Source organism: Eptesicus fuscus, chromosome 11, assembly GCF_027574615.1.
Source record: "Eptesicus fuscus isolate TK198812 chromosome 11, DD_ASM_mEF_20220401, whole genome shotgun sequence".
In the NCBI taxonomy this organism is placed as follows: domain Eukaryota; kingdom Metazoa; phylum Chordata; class Mammalia; order Chiroptera; family Vespertilionidae; genus Eptesicus; species Eptesicus fuscus.
Genome location: NC_072483.1, coordinates 53,792,688 through 53,817,327, shown reverse-complemented (window position 1 = coordinate 53,817,327; position 24,640 = coordinate 53,792,688). Strand labels below are relative to the sequence as shown.

Below are 24,640 nucleotides of genomic sequence, written 5' to 3'. Positions count from 1 at the left end.
CCTCAAAACGTGTGGTTGGTTGTTTTCTGTGAAATTCTGGGGTTGGGGAGGTATGTGCCTTCATCAGATAAAGCAACTCAAGTTCAAAGTAGCCCCATGTTCATAAGTTCGTGAAAGCAACTATTTAAATTATCGTGCTGAATATATTCAACAATTTTTAAAGCATAGATATGATTTTCATGGATAATTTTATCCTCAAAAGTTAACAAAACTCCCCTAAAAATAATAGATGAAATCTTCTACACTTATCAAGAAAATTATTTTTATGGGAGCTGATTCAACTAAATCTATCAAAGATATTAAACAGCTACAATATTTGGTGCTAGACACCACAGAGAATAACACACAGATAAGCAAGATGATACTGACCTTGTCCCTCAAGGAGTGTAGTGAAGAGAAAATGACAACTTCAAGGAAAATGATTAATTGTGCACCTGACACTGACTATTGCAGCTCTGAACTGAGATAAAACAAATAAAAGCCCTCAAAGCTAAAGAACTGGTTTTAAATGCTATAGAATCATGCTTTTTAAAACAATTGATCTATATATTTGATAGTAAAATATCTAGTGCCCAAAATATCTGTATTTATCCACTTCAGTTAGATCATTGTCATTGTAAACCTTTGAAGTTGATTCCTTGCCCAAATTACCTAATTAGCACAAGTTACGAATGTAAATACAAGTACAATTACTTCTAAATGTAAGTGCAAGTGGCCAAAGCTGACGCCTGAAGCAAACGTACTGTCAATTTTAATTCTCCAAAATAAGATCCTGGGTCTTCATTCATTTACTCAGCAAGTATTGTCTTAAGTCAGGGTCCCTAAAAGCAGAGCCCAGAGCAAGGACTCTTGTATAAGGAATGCTGGAGGCGCTGCTGCCAGAAAAAGGGGAGTGAGGGGGGCAGGGCAGAGGAGAAAGGGAAGCCTCAGCAGCAGCGGCAGCCCAACCCCACAGGGAGCCTAAATGATACCAGAGCTAGTTCTGTTTTGGAACGGGGGGGGGGGGGGGGGTGAGTAGCCTCGTTGGACCCCCTTCTCTGCCAGTTGGTGGCTGCAGGCTGTGTGCTGGGGTAGGGGGTGGGGGTGGGGGAATAACCTCCCAGCTGAGGGGGACCTTTGGGCAGAGCAATCTCTGCAGGCTGGGGCACTAAACTGTACTCCAGAAACCCGGTCGGGTACACAGAACCTAGGGCCGTGGTCGGCAAACCGCGGCTCGCGAGCCACATGCGGCTCTTTGGCCCCTTGAGTGTGGCTCTTCCACAAAATACCACGGCCTGGGCGAGTCTATTTTGAAGAAGTGGCGTTAGAAGAAGTTTAAGTTTAAAAAATTTGGCTCTCAAAAGAAATTTCAATCGTTGTACTGTTGATATTTGGCTCTGTTGACTAATGAGTTTGCCGACCACTGGCCTAGGGGAATCTGAGCGGTACCACAGCACCCACTACACCCACTACAACTTGAAATGCCTATTCTTAACCTAAATGAGAGGTTCCTGAGGATGATCCCCAGCAGGACATGCTAATATTTAAACAAGGCCTACGCCGCCCGCTGAGATATAGTCAGAGCCGATGAGAATTTTAAAGCTTTTCGCACTTCTGTAGTTGAAGCTCCCAAGCACAGGGCCTGGGAGAGAGGGGAGGGGCCGCGATCTATCCAGCAAAGGAGGTCATCGCTACAGGCAAGGCCTGCCTTCTTTTTATGAATTAGGGGCCTGGGGAAAACAGCTCCGCGTGGCCACGGGGGCGCAAGTGAGAGGATTACAGAGGCAGGGTCCTGCAAGGCCGTCTGGGGCACTCCAGCGGGAGCGACCAGAACCCTTCGCGGACTCACCAGCCAGCCTCCTTCCCCTCAGTCCTCCCAGAATAATGCTCCCAGGCGGAGGGCTGAGGGGATTCCTGCTCCACGCCTTCAGCAACCCTCCATAGCTTCTCCACATCATTGCATTTCCAATTTAGACCACCTTTTCTCTCCCCGCGTGGACAGGGGGCGACAGAGAGGAGCAAGCCGAGCTTCCGGGCTCCAGTCCATCCCATGAGAAATCTTCAGTCATCCTTTCCCTCTTTCTGCTGAATCTTTCCTGTCTGTTTTATAAACCCCACACCCAGCTACGTGATAGCATAATGTAGGAATTACACATCCTCGCTCAAAACCCAGAATGAGAAGCTGAAATCTAGGATCTGCTAACTTGTGTGACCTGGGACAGGTTATTGAACTTCTCCGTTCCTTGATATTCTCATCCATAAAATGGGAATAACAACAGCATCAACCTCACTGGGTTGTTGTGAGGATTCAACAAGTTACATCATATGAAACTTTTAGAGCAATGCCTGGCACAGCACCAGTAAGTACCAGCAAGCATTACTATAGTAGGGACCACCATACAAAACATCACGGTTAGGGACCAGGGAAGCAGCATTTTAGAGGGGACAGAGAACCGGCCGCACCCATGTTCACCAGATGCATTATCTGGCCTGGGCTGCTGGAACAAAGCACCCCACACTGTGGGGGCTTATTCACAGAAAGGCTAGAAATCCAAAATGAAAGTGTCCGCAGGGTCTGTTCCTCCTGGGGGCTGTTAGGGAAGATCTGTTCCATGCTACTCTGACTTGTAGATGGCCACATTCATGCTCCCATAGCATTCTCTCTGTATGTGTGGGTCCCAATTTCCCGTTTAGATGGGTACCCTAATTTTACCTCATTTTAACTTCATTATCCATGCCAAGACCTATCTCCAAAAAAGTCACATCCTAAGGTACTAGGGACTTCAACATATCTTTCTGGGGAGACACAATTCCAACTCTGGACATGATGCCCATGGGACAACACTTTTTATAAGAAGTGTTTTGATGGGTTGTCTCAAAAGATGAATTTATCATCTTTATCCAGGAGTAGCTGATTCTATAGATGAACCATTTAGAGGGAGGGAGGGAGGTAAAGCAGAAGCAGTCAGTAAAATAACAGGTAAAAATGGTGGTCTCCATGGTGACTGGTTCAAGAATAATGTTTTATGGTTGTGCTCCAGGAAGAGAAAGTCATTTGTATTTGTTTACTCTGCCCCAAATGTCATTTTGAGAAATCCAGGCAGAGCAAGTCCAGCTGCCTTGTAATGAGAGAAAATATTGTCTGCTAGATAGATGGAAGGACTTTTGAAAATAGATTGGCCCATCAATTTTTATTCTAAGGTTATAAAAAGTGAAAGCTTAGGTTTATGCTTATGGTATGTCTGGGTCAATATTTCCCAAACTCTTCCTAGGGAAGTTGGGAAATGCTGTGAAAAAAAAGTGTTCCACAACCAAATAAACTTAGGACTTGGGTAATTGTACTTCCTTTTTTATTTAATTTTATTTCATTTTAATTTTATTACAGTTTACATTTTATATCATTTTGTATTAGTTTCAGGTGTACAGCATAGTGATTAGACAACCATACTTTAAAATGTGTTCCCGTGGTATTTCCAGCACCACCTGGCACCCACCATACATAGTTATTACAACATTATTGACTATATTCCCTATGCTGTACTTTATATCCCATGACTATTTTGTGACTACCAATTTGTACTTCTTAATCCCTTAACCTTTTTCACCCAGTCCCCCAACCTCCCTCCCCTCTGACAAACATGAGTCAGGACTTGGGTAGGGTAATTATGCTTCTTTATGCAGGACTTCTCAGAGCCTTTGATGAGTTAGTATGTGTTGATTCTCCAAGAGGTAATCCAATGCTCCCTGATGTTATTTGATGATGGAACTGTTTTTGTTGGTGCTGCACATGATGCAGGCTGAGACAGGGGACAGAGGGTGAAAACGTGGAAGGTGTGAAGGAGGAACTGGATATCACCTAAGAAATGAAAGTAAGTGCTATGATAAAATTTTAAAAAAAGTAAGGTATTTGAGAGCACGTGGCTGGGGCTTCTGAAGCAGAAGGAGAAATGGAGAACCGCCGGTTAGAGGAAACTCCATGTAAACGCTGTGGCCTGAAGTCTGGGGTAAGCAGGAGTGGGGCAGGGCTTTCGGGCAGAGGACCTTTGCAACCGCAGAAGTCTGGGGACAAGGGAAAGCACAATACAGTCAGAAAACTATAAAAAAAAACAAAACACATTAGTAAGGCTGGTGCAAGAAACTCTGAAGGGCTGGGAGTTAGAGGCAGGGCAAGGTTGCCAAAGGTTTCATATACATACTAGTAGCCCTGCACACGAATCCATGCGCCAGTAGCTCTCTGCAGCCCTCCGGTAGCTCCCCCCTCCCCCCTCCCTCCCTCATAGCTTGCTGCCCTGCCCCCTCCTGTAGCTTTTTGCTGCCCGCTTGTAGTTCGCTGCCCCACCCTCCTGCAGATCCATGATCTGGTCATTACCCGGTTGGTCGTTAAGCCTTGAGGCATAACGGATAATTAGCATATTCCTCTCTTATTATATAGGATTACAGAGTTTGGGCTTCACCCTAGGAGGTAAGGGGAACATGAAAGAGATTGAAGCAAACTAGTTACTTGATCAAATTTTAGTTTTAACAATGTCTTGAGCTATTCTGAGAAAGCTATGACATTTATTTGTCATTCTACATATTTCCTCCCGGGGGACCCAACGCACAGGAAGAAAGACCTTTACCTACCACCAAATTTCTAGCCCTTAGTGGCCCTGTAATGATAGCTCAGGGGCTTTGTAACCATCTGTGGAAAGGTCTTTCTTAAGATTGTCTGGGCACCTCAGGATACATGTAATAAAGCCAGGCTGACAGACTCTCCAGGCACAGGAGGGTGGGGGTGGGGTGGGGTGACTCATGGAGATGGGAGGCCCCCTACCGCCCACAGCCTTCTCAGTGACAAGTCCTTGTCTGTGGAATTGGCAGTGGAGCAGCAGAGTCTGACCCAGCAAGCCACGTTCCCCTGAGGATGTGGTGTCAGGAGTGTGGCTCCTGGGGACGACTCCCATTCACCCCCGCTCCGTTTTAAGAAAGGGTAGAAAGCAGGTGAGAGGAGTGGGCAGATGTACTAATGCTTTCCAATCTGTCAGGAATTCCCTGAAAAAGATGGCATGTCCTAAAAGTCTGGAATCCGTGCTTATCCTCAGGTCTTTAGGTGTCTGAGCTCCCTGAGATTTTGCCTATGTATATTTTTTAAGGACATGATTCCTTAAAATTTTTCATTTCATTTTAAAGATGCAAATGATTTTAAAAGTTTAAGGAATGCTGTCCTGCATGTTTCAGAGAGGGAGCAGATGGACAGATGCCTAAGCCATCTGAGAAACACCTGCACACGGCTCCCCATAAAAACAGGCTATGACAAGCTCCACCTGGGAGAGTTCTAGAGCCCTGGGGCTCAGGATTCCTTTCCTTCTGCATCCAGCAGAGGCCGCTGTTCATGAGCCTTGTGCAGGTGTGTGCTTCTCTGAAGGGCCTTCCAAACCAGCAAAGACTCCAGGACAAATGCTTCTTGCTGAAGATGTAATAGATACACATTCCCTGAGTTATAGAGAAAGTCACTAGGGATGTGGAGGAGACCCTGAATGATACCAGCTTCAGCCTCAGAGAGGAATATGGGGACACAATTCTTCTCTGTAATTGCAACGTATGAATGAAGTCAGCTTTTTGTTGACAGCCAGCTCCATCTGAGACTGTGATGTTTTTAGATTGTAGTCAGGTGAGGCATACAGGTGCCCCTCGTTCCCCAACCTGCTGGGAACCTGGCCCACATAAGTACGGAGCGGCCATCCGCCTCTCCTCTCCCTTTCCTGCCTAGAACAACTCAAAAAAGCTGGAGAAGGGACACCACCTGGTCCACCAGCCTGAGAGCAAATGGGAGACTGAGCTGCCTTGTCCTAGTAAAGGGAAGGACCACTAAGGGGAGGAGACGAGGCCCCTGTGGAGAGCCCACCGGGAGGAAAGCTGGAAGTGGAGGACACTGGGATCCAGGGTCTTCGAATAACAGGCCCACAGTCACACGGTGAGTAGCAGAGCTGGAACCAGAAGCCCGGTCTCCACGGACCAGTGTGCTCACGGCACCAGAACTGAAACCTACTGGAGAGTAAGCGCAGGAGCGCACCTGTGCAGGGACGAGAGGGCTCCGTCCCATTATCAGGGTCATTGGAGCTCTGGGCAGGGTAGACAGCAGCAACCCTTCAGGTCAGTCCCCATGAAAAGGCCTTCCAGTTCTTCTTCTCAAAAAGCCAAGGCCAGGAAACCGGGTGCTTATCTGCCCCGGCAGGTCCTGTGAACGGACAGCGGCGGGGGAGCCAGAGCTTCCTGTAAACCATGTTAGGGGCTCTAAAGAAATAATAGAAAAGGACCTTTCCCACGTTCCAGGAAGGAGGTGTCCTGAGGAAACACTGCTTGATCCTGGTGGTGCTGGGCCGAGGGAAGCCAGCTGAGAGCTCCAGAATGTCTAAGGTAGGGACTGCCGCCAGGAGAAGGGGGGTTTCTGAGAGCGGGGTGCTGGGTAGACATTCCAGAGAGTGGGGAGCACTCAGTCTCACCCGTTTCTGTTTGAGACCAGGATGAGTAAATGTCTTAAAGGGAAATCCTTCTTTTTCAAAGAATTGTCATCGTAAGGGCACGTGTGAAGAGGTGCCCTTGCAAAGACTGGACATGCTGTTTTTCCTCAATACACAGGTAGCTGTGGAAAAGGATTGAAAGAGTTCAGCCTTCAGCCCAGGGATCAGTTCTAGCTCCTTTCTCTCTTCCTGTGTTAGGGAGAGCGGAGTTTGGTGGTGGTGGTGATGGTGATGATGATGGTGGCAGTCGTTTCCTTCACCATCAATTAGAAAAGCACTCTAGCTATTAACCAGCTGACATAAGTACACAGGACTAGTTTCATTTTCCAACCCTGTAGGAAAATGTCATGACTTACTTACGTAGGACAGAAAACAAAGAAGCACAAGGCAGGGTGTATGAAGACGGCCATTTGCCCCACCACCACCTCCAACAGTGCTCCTCAGACTTCACAGTGCTCCTCCGACTTCACCTGGGGGTCTTATTCAAGTGCAGAATCGGGTTCAGCAGATCTGGGGTGAGGGCACAGATTTTGCATTTCTAACAAGCTCCCAAGTGAAGCCACTGTGGCCAATCCTTAGACCATGCTCCTAGGGACCTGGAAAAATGCCTGGCCTTTCAGGCTGTGAGATGATGACCCCAAACTTTAATGCTGTACACACACACCACTTCTTAAATACAAGGGTTTCCACCTCGTTCATTGGTTCTCTACCTTGGCTACCCATTGGAGTTACTGGGAGCTTTAAAAAAAACTCTGATGACTGGGTCCCCCCCCTTACCCCCCCCCCCCCAAGATTCGCTATAATTTGGTCTGAGTCAACCTGAGCATGAGGAAGTTTAAATTCTCCCCGGGGTTTCTAATGTGCAGCCACTGTGGAGAACCCCTGATCCAGCCAAATAAGCTGATCCACTTAATGTCATCACTTACAGGTTCAATATTACTTCTGTCTTTTCTCACATAATAGCACCAACTTTAACTCAGCCAACCAGATTTTACTTTTAAGTGTGCAGCAAGCCAGTTGTCTTATTTTTTAAAACCTCAGGATTACCCTTCCTTAAACTTTCAAAACATGCTGCGCTTAAATTTTTCTCACTGACATGGCAAATGTATTAAACATTTCCCCCCACACTGTTGACATGGCTCACTTTTATTGATTTATAAAATTGCTACAGTACTTTAAACAAGCAGAATTTTCATAACAAAAATATAAAGTACACCTTGGCATTTGGAAGAGAAAAAAAGAATACTAACAAAAGTATACATATATTTTTGAATGAAATTTATTTTCCCCTGGAAATAAAAGTCCTATACTGAAAATGTTTCAAAATTAAAAATGCTTAGTTATATTAATTTAAAGCCATATTTGCTATTAGGTTACTAAGTATATTTAGAGACTAGCTTTTCCTTCAATTTCAGTATTTCCAATTTATTTAACTTCTAAAATTACAAACTTTTCATTTAAACACCCACAAACTCTTGTTGCCAAGAACCATTATAAATATAGGGTGTCCCCCCAAAAAATGTATACACACTTTAACAGCTGATAGCTCAATTGATGTTTCTTTCTTTTCAGATTGAACCCATTGGAATTAATAATTATTCCAAATGTGTATCCATTTTTTTGGGAGACCCTGTATATATATATATTAGTTATGACTAACCAAAAATAGAAACATTTAAAAGGCAAAAAATATAATGTGCTTATGTTTTCAATAATATTTATATATATTCAAAGATAAAGCTATTTTAAAACAGCCATGATATCTTCTAATGCTTGCTCATTTATGTTTAAGTTAAAATAATAGTTGGTGTGCAAATGTGAATAATAAATACTATAAATACTATTCAACTAAATATTGAAAATTTAGGGAAGCCAATTACAGTTAAGATATTCAACTTATCTAAACTATTAAAGATAAAGCGGTAAGTGCTGAGTGCACTCAAGAATTAGAAAGCAAAGGTGAATACTAGCAACACAACACTTAGTAAGTAGGCAATGAATATTAACTGAACAAAGACTTTTTAGAAAGGTGAATAAACATATGACCCTAAATTAAATGCCCCCTTGAACTCACCACCCTTCCCCAGTGATTCTTTTTCTTTTCCAAAACAGCCCACCAAATATAGAGAAATTGAAGAGGCTGTTTGGGAGAGGGGAAGACACTATAATTAATCAAAAATGGAGAAAAGAGCCAAAACCGGTATGGCTCAGTGGATAGAGCATCGGCCTGTGGACTGAAGAGTCCCAGGTTCGATTCCCGTCAAGGGCATGTACCTTGGTTGCGGGCACATCCCCAGGGGGGGAGTGGGGGGTGTGCAGGAGGCAGATGATCGGTGTTTCTCTCTCATCAATGTTTCTAACTCTCTATCCCTCTCCCTTCCTCTATGTAAAAAAATCAATAAAATATATATTTTTTAAAAATGGAGAAAAGATAAAATAACAAAGTGATAAGAAAAAAGTAAATACAGAAAGAATGGGAAACATTCATATGACTTTCTCTTTGGTTAATTATGGATAAATTGGAAAGCTCTTAGAAATTTACTTTTAACATTCAACCATGATTTGTATAACATACAAGCATGACTTCTTCAGGGCTAGAAAAAAGGAAATACTGAAATAACATACAGCATTTGAAAAACAGAGGGGGAAAAACCTACCACAGTGCGTCTTTAATGTTCTCTAGATCAAGCCAGTAATGAACCTTAGCTATTATAATAGTCTAAAATTATAATCACTCTGTTACTCCCCCAAAGGGAGAAAAAAGCAACACCTGCAGGAGTTAAATCCAAAAGTGACATATGTAAACACGATAGCACATTGTGTGACCAAGGTGGCCCAATTCACAAAATTAATAAAGAAAAGTTGCAATATGTAAATTTCCCCCCAAAAAATCATGGATAATATTTTAAAAACACAGCAAAGAAAAAGAAGAGCAACTAGTCTTTCTAAGGGAGTTTGCTGCTTATGCAAAATTGAAATAAACTAAAACTCTTCTCTCAAGTGATGACTAAGGGTGATCTACACACAAACGGTGGCATGTCAAGCACTGGTATGCTACTGAATTACACTTGCTAAACTCGTTTTTAAAGTGTTTTAAAAGTATGTCAATGGTTTTGTTCTGAGTACCATGCCAGCATGGCAAAGTCTTCAAATTAACAAAGGTACTGCTAGTAAGTGAATGGTGTGTGTTAAATACACACTTTGCCTGAATAGAGATGATAGGCTATTTTTCTTTGCATTTTAAAAATATATAATGATTACGTTCATCCTAGTGTGATGGTGGAACCTGAAAACAGAGAATCAACTGTGAATTGTAATACTTTGTTTATTGTGAGCGCTTAAAAAATATAATTTAGCAAAGTTATGCAGTCAGACCATGATCATGGCCTCATATTCTGGATGACAGACTATCCTTGCCATCATTCCCCACACCCTCCCACCCGGCCCATAGCAGACATCATTAACCAAGTAGGTAGGGCACTCCCTGCTAATCTAGCCTCAAACTCAGAATCCTTGGAAGCCACACTACTTGATCAGAATTGGTACAGAGGGGGAAAAACCAAAAACGCTGCTAAAAGACAAGTATTTATTGCCACATATTCCTCTCTGATCAACCACTGCAAAACAAGAAAACCAAAAAAATAATAAAGACAAATAGAAATAGAAGTTGTATATGACTTGTACTCTAAGGTCCCACCCAAGATGAGGCACTAGGTAAGGGGCTTCGGACAATCTTCTGGACCTGCCAAATCTGAAGGCATGCTGAAACACTCAGATAACCCAGTTATGTGTAGAGTCACTGTTTTCCCTATGCATTAATAACTCTTCCTATGGTGAAAACATCCTTTAAGTCTAGATGGGTTACTGAATTAAGAGTGATAATAGTGCCGAAACCGGTTTGGCTCAGTGGATAGAGCGTCGGTCTACGGACTCAAGGGTCCCAGGTTCGATTCCGGTCAAGGGCATGTACCTTGGTTGCGGACACATCCCCAGTAGGGGGTGTGCAAGAGGCAGCTGATCGGTGTTTCTCTCTCACCGATGTTTCTAACTCTCTATCCCTCTCTGTAAAAAATCAATAAAATATATTTTTAAAAAAAGAGTGATAATAGTAATAATAATGGTAACAATATTAATAGTGGTTAACAATTAACACATATTATGTGCCAAGTACTTACTGTTCTAAGTGCTTTATGTGTGTTGATGAGGTAGGCTGTACAATAAAACCATGTTAAATAAAAAGAATTAGAGAGGGAAGAATGAATTATGGAATACTAACATTTTATTTTCCATACACTATTAGAAATTAAATCTAGGCCTCCAGTTAAAAGTGATATACTGACCACATGTATTTATTTTCTCTACTTCCAAAACCCCACCAATAGACATTAAAGCAATATAAATGGTCATAAACCAGAAAAGCAAAGAGAACAGACTACACAGCCATAAGAATTCAACAGTTTATACAAATAAAAACCAGGAGGAGGTATAATAACTAACCTAGCAGAGTGGAGGAAGTTAAAGCCTAATGCCCAAAACACACTCTACCAAACCCCTCACAAGCTCAGGATTGGGAAGCACCAGGTATTGTGAAAAAAGGGAGTGAGGTACGCAGCTGAAATTAGGGCTTGAAGTCTGAATAAAGAGCAACTGGATACCAGGTCCTCTCCCATCCTCCATGGGCAGACAGCCCACCAGCCCCAACCTCCACACAAGAGGAACAACCTGAGGATCACCAACCACAGAGGAAGATTGGGGCAAGTCATGGTAAGGCTGAAGTAGAGGGATTAAATAAAAGTCACCATACATACTACGGGGTCCTCAGCCCTCTTCTCCTACCCTACTGCCAGAATCCAGGAGTTCTTTCTAGAGAAATTAAATGTCTCCAAAGAAAAGACTTCCACTGGGAATTAGGGGATTCCAACAAAAATGCCAACTCTGCATGATGGTCCTTCAGATAACTGATAAACCCAGCCTACACACAGACTTACAAAATTAGCTTTTTGACTACCTGATCCCAAATAGGATGGATGACCTCTCCAATTTTCTATGGAAGCCTTCAGAATGAAAGACATAGCACAACACATAAACAGAAAACAGGAATATGGAAGAAATAGAAACAATGCATCAAACAGAAAAGACTTGTGTGGAAAAAACAACATAATTATCCTCAGGGATAATGAGAAGACATTGAATCTATAAAATGAGAGGCTATTATGAAAAAGAATAGAGAAAAAAGATATCTTAGAAATGAAACCTGTAGTTTAAAAAAATTTAACAGAGCCAGAGGATAAACAACAAAAATACAACTTCAGGAGCAAATGGAGAGGAAAGATTTTTAAAATTAGAGGATCAATCTAAGAAGTCCAACATTCAAATAATAGGAATTCTAGAAAAACAGAATACAGAAAATGAAGGAGAGAAAATTTATCAAACACACACACACACACACACACACACACACACACATACATACACACACAGCAAAGATAAAAACACAAAAAATTTCCCAGAAATGAAGAAGACAAGTCTACAAATTAATAGATTCCACCAAGTCAAGTACCATCAACATGAATGAATGAATGAATGAATGTAGGCCCACACATCATCATGAAATGTCAGGGGTATAAAGAAGTTCCTAAAAGCTTCCAGAGAGTAAAGGCAGGCCCCATGTAAAAGAATGGTATCAGAATGTTCACAGGAATAATGAATGCTGTAAGAAAACGGAATTCTTAGGGAAAATTCTTAGGAAAAATTACTTTCAACAAAGACTCCAAACTATCAATCATTCAAGAGTAGAGACATTTCAGAACTAGTAAGTCTCAAAATGTTTACTTCTCAAGCACCTTTCCTAGAAAGTTTTTGGTGGTGGATACACTTTGGCAAAAACAAAGGGGAGGGGCAATAAATCAAGAAAGAGGACGTCATAGGATCCAATAAACAGATCCAACAAGGACTAAAAAAGAAAGGGGGTCCCAGAATGACCAACGAGCAGTGCACAGGCTTAGAGAGCGATGGTCCAGATGGTAGAAGATGAAGGACTGTGGAAGAAATGTCCCCAAAGGACAAAAAAAAAGGGAGGGAACTGATAGATTATCTTATGTTTTTGAACATGTAAGTCTTTGGGTAATCGTTGTAATAAACAACTAAGCAAATTTTAAAATCAGGCAAATATTAATTATGAGAAAAATATGAATCCAGTAGAAAGGAAATAATGATATTTTTAATATATTTTTATTGATTTCCTTTCTATCATTAACCACATTGGGTTCATCAGTGAACATCATTTATTACCTATTACTTTAACAAGTTGTGAGTAATCTATATTGAGAGGCATGGGGGCAAAAAGTAAATCCCACCTGCCATAAAAGGTGCTTGTCTCGGGGGTGCTAAGCTGGGGAAAAGAAGCTACTCCTTTTCACTATAATCAAATAGAACTATTTCCTAGTTCTATTTGATTTTTTTAAACTATATGCATAAATTACTTTTGAAAAAAAAACCCTAAATTTAAAAAAAGAATTTAAACTTACAAATTCAGTATGAACTCAAAGAAAGGAATTGGAAAGACATGAAAAGTAGCCCTATCTACCAGCTACTTCCCACCGGGGCTATTAAAAGAGACCTCCTCAAAGGAACTCCTGCAGTCTAACCAGGCTTCCTTTGGGGCCAGGACACTGCCTCTGCACCAAGTGGCAATAGCAAGGCTCAAAGGACAAACCCAGTCCTGGCTGATCTGGCTCAGTGGTTAGAGTGTCAGCCCTCGGACCAAAAGGTCACGGGTTCGATTCCCAGTCAAGGGCATGTACCTGGGTTGCAGATTCGATCCTTGGCCCTGGTTGGGGTGCATGCGGGAAGCAACCAATTGATGTGTCTCTCTCACATCAGTGTATCTCTCTCTCCTTTCCTCCTTCCTTCCACTCTCTCTAAAAAAATCAATTGAAAAAATATCCTCGGGTGAGGATTAACTACAACAACAAAAAAAATGACAGACCTAGAGGCACTTCATTTAATAAAAGTAAAGAATTGGTAGAATCCAAAGTAATATTATAATGTATATGAAGTTAGTATAAACAGTAGAATAATAGTAACATATTAAAAGGATATACTTCCTGAGATCTCGTGATGATTGCTAAACACTAAATGTAATAATGCATAAAGAAAAACTACAATTCAGGGTCAAAGTTTCCATAACCTCTTGCCTCAGAATTTAAGTTTAAGCAATAGCATCCGTTTCTGGACTCGAAATGAACTACAAAAGTTCAATGTAATAGAACGAAGTTTAAATTTGGCCCATTTACAGAGTAATTCTCATGAAAGTTGCTTTAATCACAGAGTTCTGCGATTCCCACACAACAGAAACCAGGTACCTGAAAAGAAAAGCAAGTACTGGTTTTGCTTAGATCACCTATATACCAACAGTATCCAAATTTCTCAATAATCCCATAGCCTAGACAAAGCAAAATAGGAACAACCAATAGTTATACATTTTTTTTTTAAATACTGACAAGCTAAAATCCTTACAGAATTGTTATTTGCTTCGCTTCATCTTTTTCTTAAAATTCAGAAAAGCCGAGCATACTTAAAAATATACAGGGATGCTCAAAATGCAGATTCCCTGAAGCGTTATAGGTTGCTTTATGCTACCCATTCACTAATCAAAACTTAGATGTAATGCAAGATACACTAATATCCCCTCAAAAAGTGAATTCACAAATATATTGGCTCCTACGAGAAAAAAAAGTGGCTCCATGTCACAATAAAAGCCATACTCAGGAATAGAGCAAACCTGTTCAAAGCACCTGTTTCAAGAAAGAAAATTTGATATGTTCCAGAAATGACTGCATTTTATTTAAAAAACTATTTACAAAAAACTGTTCAGGAATTCAGCTTTTTGGATAAAACAATAGAAAGTGAATTTATTTTCTAGGAGTTCAAAACCTTGTTGTATTGTTTTCATTATAAAAAATAAAACTACCAGAAAAACTCCCTATCAGTAGCACCTTGAACTTCATAGTCTTGTCTCTATGCAAGTTCTTACTAAAAAAAATAAAATAAAAATAAAAAAATATTTGATTATCTGCTCAACATGAAAACTTACATTATCAAAGTTTTTCTCAAATTAGACATATGAAGTACAGCATATGACCAGAAAAATATCCCATTTAATACAGTCTAATGATCTGAGTGCTATTTAAAATAAAATACTTTAAGAGCACACAGTTTATCTAAATGTATATTAATGACTATAGATCGCATATGTCCATTTAAACTTAAGGGAGAAAGCCTATAATTACAGATTTATTTTAATAAAGTAAATACCAAACACTGACTCTTAAAAAAATTCTCACACACACTTATAAGAGAATTTTAAAGTAAAATAGGTCACACTATTCTAAGCTCAAAGGCAACAAAATTAAAATTACGCATCATTTGTGTTTTCATTATAAGGTCTGAATACACAAACAAAATCAAAGGAATAACAAATACTATTAAAACTTGATAAAAATTAGGCAGAATATCAACAAATGTAAAAAAATACAATGTATTATGTAATGAGTTTGGATGCAAAAACCACATATTTATTAAACACATGATTAACTTAAAAACACCAAACCAGTTTGTTTTAAAGTGCTCCTCATCCAAGACCTTGGACAAAACCATCACTCCAAAGTGAATTTAGAAAAACAGTTTACAAGGCAAACACTGACAATAGATATGGACGGGAACTACCAAAAAAATGCTATTTGTCCTTTAATTAAATAATGCCATTCTCAAGTGATGTAGAGCAGTTGCCTTAACAGAATTCCTTTTTTGTATAAATATTCATAAATTAAAAAATGTCTCTAGATATTCTAAAGAGCTGCAAACATTAATACCTTAAAACAGCAGCTTAATGTCTATTTTAGGAAAAAAGCACTAAAATCCTCTTCCATTGAAAGCCGTTTATTTCTCTTGTGGAAGTGAGCAAGGTCACTACAACATTAGCCTCTTTCCCAGAACAGTGTAAATAACAATGTATACACATCTTAAATTTGGTAGGTCATTTCTGATGCAACAGAAAAGTAAATAAATAAAAATTAAATACTTGAACCCAACATTTGGTATTGACAAATCAGTAGTGTCAACTTCACATATGAAGGACAGCACAGTCTGGTTTGTAAAAAAAAATCCTCAATGTCATGGTATTTGGGCTAAAAATATTTAAGAATATTAAATGTTTCCTTTTGCTTAAAGGAATACAGTACAATCACCATCAAGCTGCTATGGTAACTCGTTTTCAGCTGGGGTAAAATGACCATTTGGTCCATGGCACAAGTTACATATGTCACACTTCTGTCCAACTGAAACCTTATGTTTATAAGATTTCATATTTATAAGCTACAATACACTGACTAAGCTGCCAGTCACTCACAGTTTTTTAGAAAAATATCTACATTTGTCCTTATGGATGTCAAAATGTTACACCATCATTTGTTTAAAAAGAAAAAAAGATGCACATTCATATTGTGAAGTTATTAGGAAAATACTCTTGCAAATAAACTATGTAAAGATAAAATACACTTCAAAGGTATGTGGGCTTTTTGTTTGTTTTACAATATTCTATAAAGTGCAGAGAAATCCTAAGGGAAAAACTACTCCCTATGACATAGTTTAATTACAGCAGCTTTTGCATAGCAATACTTAGAGGAAGTTGGACATTTCTGTTTCCTCAGGAAGAAAAGGATGAAAGAGGATCTTCCAATTCAGATTTTTTTTTGGCCATAAGTCTGTTCTCTTCAGGAATGGTTGCTGATGCCAAATCTCCATTAAGTGTATTTCTTGAACAGTGAACAGGCCCTATTAACAAATTGATTAAAAGGTTAAACATCCTATCAATATTAATTCCAATATCCTTTGTGAAGAACATTTTAAGTTTTCTTTTCAGAGACATGAATTCCTTTAGCTTTCTGCTAATTTTTCTGATTATTTGTTTAATAAAGAAAATCTAACTTTTCTACTATTGGCAGTCATTGGGAGAAATTTCAGAGTTCGTGAGATAAATTATGAAACTACCTGAAGTAGAGATATTATTTTGTTCATTGCTAAGACCATGGTTGGCACATAATGGACACTCAATAAATATTTGTTGAATTGAATTAATCTTTCTTAATTAACTATGGCTTTTTCAGCCTAATGGTTTTAATACTGTTAAGTAACCTCCTTGCTCTTAGGCAAAGAAACCAAGACCCCAAAAAGGTTACATGGCTAAGGCAAGATGACACAATTCGTAACAGAACTACACTAATTTGGGTCTTGCTATTTTCATCACTAAACTTTCTGAGTAAAGCACACTGAAACTTCCCTATTTCCATTTGGAATGCAACTCACAAAACTATCACTAGATGCAAGTGAATAGAGCTTAACACATTGGCATGGTCCGGTTCCAAGGCAGTTGCACTTTTATAGGTACATATTACTTGAATTTAACATAAATTTTTATTTATTTTATTTTTTTTAATATAGTTAATAAAAAAATAGAAGCAGCTAGGTCTCTCAAAGAAAATAACATTTTGGAATAAAGCCTTTCAACTACGACTGCCAATTGCAAACCATATTTCTAAGAAAGAGCACTAGTTCAGTTTCTGTTTTGTCAACTAACTGGGACACTAAACTTGAGGACACACAGAAGGAAATCTAAGGATAAAACTTCTGACCTAGCCTACAGTTGCCAATTTTAAAAAGTTCTGAAGAACTGAGATAGATACATGTATGTACATAAATATGTATGCAAGTGTGAGAGCCTGCATGTGGGACTAGTTTTGTTGCACTCCTTTACAATTAAATTGGGGAATGCTAAATGGAATAGGCTTTATACTTAAGTATTATATGAAAACTGTCTTCAGAAAGTCAAGACTACAGTGCCTAAAACAGGAGAGCTAAGGAAAGGCTAGCTTTAAAAAAATTAACTTAGCTATCACAAATAAAATTTTTCCCTTTAAAAAAGAGAAGTGGCAACTAGAGAAAAGTACAAGGCAGCATATAGAGCTTTTTCATGAGCTCTGGATTAAAGGGTCATGTATAGAAGGCAGAAAGAACAGGTTAATCAGAATACATAATACTTGCCTCAGGTAACATTTTCCCCCATTCCTAACCTCTCTCTCTCTCTTCCTTACCTCCTCCAAGTTGTACTAAACTGGCCCAGGAAAGTTTTTCTCCCTTCCCCCTATCACCCTCACCCTTTTCCTCTCTTCATTTCTTTCTTTTTTTTTTTAATTTTTTTAAAACATGTTTTTATTGATTTCAGAGAGGAAGGGAGAGGGAGAGACAGAAACATCAATGATTAAAGAAAATTGATCGGCTGCCTACTGCACGCCCCCTACTGAGGATCGAGCCTGCAACCCGGGCATGTGCCCTTGACTGGCATCGAACCCGGGGACCCTTTAGTCCGCAGTCCAACGCTCTATCCACTGAGTCAAACCAGCTAGGGCTCCTCTCTTCATTTCTTAACCCATTGTCCCAACTTAAATTCAAAATGATAATGAGCACAGATCGGTGCTCTATATCAATAAATAGATTATTAGTTCTGTAATAAAAATGGGCATAAAAAAATACCATCAACTTCTAAAGATCTAAAAGTGGCCTGCAGTCCCTTTTTAGAATCTCCACCATCTTCATGAACTCCACATTCTCCTCTAACTAAACCTGTTTATCCTGGTGAGTAAACCAACTCTATCTTAATGTTTTCAATATATTCAAATACTAGAAATATAACACCATTTGTTTTGTCCCATTTTAGCCATCCTGTGAACTGAGCTGAGCTCTTCTAGGCAAACAAAGAATCAAATTGCCCTAGCTGATTTGGCTCAGTGGCTAGAGCGTCAGCCTGCAGACTGAAGGGTCCTAAGTTCAATTCCAGTCAAGGGCACATGCTTGGGTTGTGGGCTCGATCCCCAGTAGGGGATGTGCAGGAGGCAGCTGATCAATGATTCTCTTTCATCATTGATGTTTCTTCCTCTCTCTCCCTCTCCCTTCCTCTCTGAAATCTATAAATATATATATTAAAAAAAAAGAAAAGAATCAAACTGCCATTTGCCGTCATTTCCATAAGGCAAATAAGACTTGTGTTCCACACAATTGACTTACAAATGAATTCTTGGAACACAATTTGTTACGGAACTGGGAACTGTATGTAGTTTCTGGCCCACAGGCTTCAAAGGCAATAGTAAAGACTTTGTAAAGCAAAAGCCTATTAATGGTAATAAGACCATATTTATGTTCAGTAGAAATCATATTCAAAATACTGTCTAAATAGATCATCTGACACACTTTTAAAGCTTTTTCTCTGCAAAGAAAAATTCTTAAAACTTAACATAAATCACAAAACCTTTCCTAAAGTATTCAATCACAGTATGCTGCCTCTTTAAATAGTAAGGAATAAAAAGGTATAGGAATAAATGCTACTATAATTCACCACCAACACCAGAAAAAAATTTTATTTTCCTTGGACATTTCAAATTATTTAAATAGCAATGCTGACTTTTTCTTTGAACTTAGAACTTATCTGTATTTTTTTCTTATTTTCTTAGTACTTTGAACTTGCCCTAAATCCTACCCACAATTTATTCTTTTTCTTCCAAAATGCTCTTTAAATAGAAATGTAGTGGGAGTAGAAAATGATTAAGTAATTACTAAAATGTAGTGGGAGCAAAAGATTTCGGTATTCTATATAAGTCTAAGATAAGGTATTTACAAAGAGATACTCAGAACTTCTCAGTTAATAACAAAGGTGTTTATAAAAGGATATATGAGCTTCTGTTGATTATGTATTGTCTGCTTAGCTCTGAATTAAGGAGTTAATCCAAGGGCCCAAGTACGGTGTTCACTTGTCAGTATTCTTCATTTCAGCAATTACAAAGCCCCACAATAATTTTGCTGAATACACCAAAGAAAGAGACAGACCCCATCTAACTTACTATCTGGGTCTTCAAGAGGGATGTCATTGCAAGAGTCTGTATCTGAGTAGGTTCTTCGTCGTCGCTGAGAGAGCCGGTGAAGTGTAGACGCTGGTTCTTTTATAGAGTGGCTACTCCTGCAAATTAAAAAGAAAGCATTAAACTGTAAAGTTTTAAACAAATGAAAACACCCTCAACTTATCTGGAGTTTTAAATGACTTTTATTTAAATGAAAGAGGAACTATCTTTATGCCCAAAGTTCTATTTTAGTAAGTTCTACTTGTTCAGAGGTCAGGCCACAAGTCAAATCATTTAAAATCCAGCTGATAATCCGGAGAATATGATCTTTGAGCCAAACTAAATGCAAAAGGGATAAAATGAAAAAGATTTTTTTTTAATAGAGGAAAATCCAGCTCAACAGAAGACATATCAGATGGTTAACAAATGTTTAAAAACTAAAAATTATGGATTTCACAAATGCACAGATCTAGTGTCAATCCATATCTGATTAAAAACAGCAGGGTGAAGAGGAATGGGCAGGTAGTGTGGGAGCATACTAAAGGTCAACTCACTGCCAGCAGCAAGACAAAGATGGTAAATGAAGGCTAAAAAAACTATTTAAAAAACAGTCTAGAAAATAAAAAAATTAGAAAAATCAATAAAAAAATTCAACATAGAAACAAATCACTGCCTCTCAATAGCATTTTGGCTATCAATGTATTAAAGCCCAACATTACTATTCTTAATGACAACCTTGAATCATCAAGAAGAAAAAAAAGTTTATATCTTATTTACCAAGATAAAAAGGATAAAATACAGTTCAGAAAACTTTCTCTCATAAATGTAAAATTTTGTCAAAGGGATCAAGCTGCTACTTTTCTGGAAAATTCTGTTGGTGAAACTCTTCGTTCCAATAGGATTGGATACATGGGGCACATCACTGATCACCTCTGAGCACATGATAGTTCAATCAAGGATTATTTAATCATCAGAGAGAGGGAAAAAAGGTGACAAAGCAATAATAGGGGCTCAGCACTTATTCTTAATGCAGAGATATAAATGCTAATGTCATTATAATTTCATCACTTTCCAATGAACCAAGTAAGACAACCATAGCAATGTGCAAGAATATCACCTAACAAGATAAAGAATACTCTAGTAGCCTGGAATATCGGCAAGATCTATCCAGAACATAAAATTTTTAAATGTGTTGAATGAATATACAGGGTGTCCCCCAAAAATGTATGCACACTTTAATAGCTGATAGCTCCATTTTGAAAATGAAATGTATTTTAATAAACACTGCCTTCATAATTATTCAAAGTGTGTGTATGTATTTGTGTGTATACTTTAAAATATCAATTGCTTTTTCTCTCTTTTCAGCAACATCTTTAGAATCTAATAAAACAACAGCTCAGCCCAGCCAGCGTGGCTCAGTGGTTGAGCATTGACCTACGAACCAGGAGGTCACGGTTCAATTACCCATCAGGGTACATGTCTGGGGTTGTAGGCTCAATCCCCAGTGGGAGGCATACAGGAGGCAGCCGATTAATGATACTCTCTCATTGATGTTTCTATTTCTCTTCTCTCTCTCTCTCTCTCTCTCTCTCTCTCTCTCTCTCTCTCTCTCTCCCTCTCCCTCTCCCTCTCCCTTCCTCTCTGAAATCAATAAAGGTATTTTTTTAATCAATAAAAATATATTTTTTAAAGAAAGAAAAACAGCTCAGTATGAATATATAATGCACTAAAAGCAGTAGCAAAATGAGCCTAATCTTTGGAGCCTTGTTATATCAAAAATTGATTTATAAACCATCAAATTATATCATTTAATATAATTTTAAACATCTAAAAGAGGTATAAAAGCCCTAACTGGCTTGGCTCAGTAGATAGAGCCTTGGTCTGCAGACTAAAGGGTCCCAGGTTCGATTCCGGTCAAGGGCATGTACCTTGGTTGTGGGCACATCCCCAGTAGGGGGTGTGCAGGAGGCAGCTGATCGATGGTTCTCTCTCCTCATTGTTTCTAACTATCCCTCTCCCTTCCTCTCTGTAAAGAAATCAATAAAATATATATTTTTTTTAAAAAGAGGTATAATAGCTGGCAAGGTGTTTACCTTGCTGGTTAATTTATTCACTCATTTTTTTCTTTACTACCTACTGTGGCCAGGCCCTATTCTAAGCACTAAGAGATAGAAATGCTGAGCAAATCAGAACCAGACTGTGCCCATACAGAATTTATATTCCACTTTATGTTAAACGTTCAAAGAATTTCCCTAAGTGGCTATAAATTTGGGAGAACTTGGTCAAAAGAAAGTTACTTTACCTCTCTGAACTGCAAGGACCAGGGTGGCTGACAGAACGCTTCATCTAGAATTTTTTTTAAAAAGTAAGCATAATCTATTAGTCAAGTAAAATAAAGCAGCTCTAATATATTATCATCCTTATTCAGATAAAAAAAAAATGGCTGGCCAATACAATTATGTTTTACATACTCAAGTAACATTATTAGCACAATTTCAAGCTTTCCCCCTAATAACCATTAATGGGAATCTTTCTCAACACATACCAAAAACATGCTGGATTCTTTTCTCAATGCTAAAGAACAAATTTTATATCATATGTATGTTTGTGTGTGTATATACATAAATATAAAAAAGAGTACACTTACCTAGTCCCCCAAAAATCATAATGTTTTTGATAAAAAGGTGTATCTAGTAAGCCAGAAAATATTCTAATCTCTCTCTATATTTTTTAAAGGACAGGAATAGAGTCTAGGAGCAAAGCTTCTCTTTATCATTCATTATTCAGGTAGCTGTCACACAGATGTTCTAAAGTATGGTTTTCATGGAAGATGGCATTAATAATTCAAGTCTTTAAAGAACTCAGAAGAAGAACCCTAAGCCTCAAATAGGTTTCTAAAAACATATATTAAAAATATAAATAGCTGAAACCGGTTTGGCTCAGTGGATAGAGCGTCGGCCTTCGGACTGAAGGGTCCCAGGTTTGGTTCCGGTCAAGGGCATGTACCGTGGTTGCGGGCACATCCCCAGTGGGGGTTGTGCAGGAGGCAGCTGATCGATGTTTCTCTCTCATCGATGTTTCTGACTCACTATCCCTCTCCCTTCCGCTCTGTAAAAAATCAATGAAATATATTTTTTAAAAAAATATATATATATATAAATAAAATTTGATTAAGCAGAACATTCATAAATATGACAAATACTAAATTCAACTAATGAAAAAAATAGAGGCAACCAAGTAAAACAGATTACTTCAATATTTAACAAGGTAACAAAATAATGCAATTTATATTAAAGGATAAGAATGGTTGATTTTATATTCAGGCTCAAGAGTCTTACAGGTTCAATCTATGTCTAACATTTGTGTTATGTAAATAAACATCTTCTACATTTGTAACATGAGCCACCAGTTGCTCTGAGAAATCCCAGCTGAAATAACAGTTATGACCCATCCATGAGTCCAGGGATATCTGGTTGACATTAAGATGCAACTGTATATTAATACCTCCTTTAACAGAAACCACTTCCTTTAGGATCATTCACCCAACAACATCCCCACTACAATTATCATCAATCTGTGCATCAAAAAGACCACTGTTTGAACTTCCATGATGGTTTGAAATATAATTGAATGCAAGTTAATTTTAAGAGGGACATAATGAAAGTAGCTACATAAAATGGTTATTAACTATCAGGTTAATTTTGGAATTCTCAAATGTTTTGTTTTTCATTTACTCATGTTACTTTTAAGAAGGGGGTTTTCCCATGAAGACTGTCTGACCTTACTTTCCCTATCTCCAGGACTAATTACCATAAGCCACAGTCTGTGCTTTATGTGTGCAAGAAAATGGCATGGCAAGGAAAAATAAGCAGCCACTGACTGGATTTCCTGTAATGTTTTTGTTGGTAAAAAGTTTTGGTTTAATGTTTCTATTGATAAAAGGTTTTGGTTTAGAGGAGAAACAGTTATTAGAGTTTCTTATACATCAGTACAAATATGACCTCTCGGAACTATAGAGCATTTGAAACAGAAGGCATTGTGTCCTCAGAAGTTCAATACAAACATGGCAGGATGGGGTTTATTTACTGTATTTGGCTCTATAAAGTACACCTTTAAAAAAAAAAAAAAAAAAGAACAGCAGACCTCTTGTCCATCAGTCTCAAGAACACAGAACCAAATAATCCATCTCAGAAGATCATGTTTTTGTTCAGCTATATGTGTTATTTAACATTTCACAGTATATCTATAATTATTCTAAAAGCAAAACTGTCAAACTGTGTTCTACTGAATGCTACAGTCCTGAGATGTTATTCAAAAATAAGCAAAAAGGGTATAATTGCCAAACAAATTTCAGAAACACTGCACACCACTTCTCCTTCTCAGAGGTCATAAAAGAAAATCACATTACATTAATACTTCCTTTAACAGAAATCACTTCCTTTAAGATTACTCACCCAACAACATCCCCTAATATAAACAGGTCAGGTCTTTTGCAAAGAGCCTCTGATGTAAAAGACACTTGATTTTACAAATGCTTGAGGTCCAGAGAGATTAAGAAACTTGCCTACTCAAAGGGTTCGAATCCAAATGCAGACAACAAAATACTGTTTCCCCTGCAACAAGTTGTTTCAAATTCCTTACAACTTCTGTAAAGATTTGCTTAATCTTATCCCATTATGGGTAAACATCACCCATTGTATGTTTTTACCAAATAGAGCAGTTTTCCCCAACCTTTTACATGTCACAGCACCCAGAGAACATTGTAGTATTTTCCTGGAACAATGGGATAAATGGTACAGCGTCTCTGTGGCGGGGGGGCGGGAGGTGTGGGGGGGCAGATCATGACCTTGGCACATGCTGAGCTCACCAGATGAAAGGCTCCCATAGAGAATACGAATACAATTTTTAAAAAAATTAACCTGTTGACTATTTCCCACCCACTGTCAGATTCCACCCTTAAAAATAAAAACAAAAACAGAACTACATGCAATATTACTAGAAGAAAAACAGTTAAGTTCCAACCATTTGAACAGGAGAAGGTGACACAGGAGAAACTAAGGGATCCGGATGGGACAGCTGAAACATCTCAGGTTTAAACTTGGCATTTGCTATCTTCACACATTCCTCAAGCGTTGTGATGAACGTATTACATGTGGCACTAAGTAGGGAAGAGGCTTCGTTCATGTTCTGAAAAATTACACACAGAGTAGAACA

At 38.7% G+C, this 24,640-nt stretch overlaps 1 protein-coding gene across 2 annotated transcripts in view; it reads right to left on the bottom strand.

The window, feature by feature from the left end:
- Positions 1–3,342: 3,342 nt before the first annotated feature.
- The window catches only part of PLEKHA3 (pleckstrin homology domain containing A3), a 33,078-nt gene continuing 11,780 nt past the window's right edge, over positions 3,343–24,640 (bottom strand). The window contains exons 5-8 of one of the 2 annotated variants that reach the window (XM_054723100.1): positions 24,449–24,613; positions 21,729–21,772; positions 19,430–19,545; positions 3,343–3,835 (exon numbers count right to left, since the gene is read on the bottom strand). In XM_054723100.1, coding sequence (XP_054579075.1) covers positions 3,684–3,835; positions 19,430–19,545; positions 21,729–21,772; positions 24,449–24,613 — 477 coding nt within the window. In that variant the 3' untranslated portion in view covers positions 3,343–3,683. Of the gene's footprint in view, positions 3,836–16,049; positions 16,314–19,429; positions 19,546–21,728; positions 21,773–24,448; positions 24,614–24,640 lie in introns of those variants that run through there. The other variant, XM_054723101.1, reaches the window with a different exon arrangement.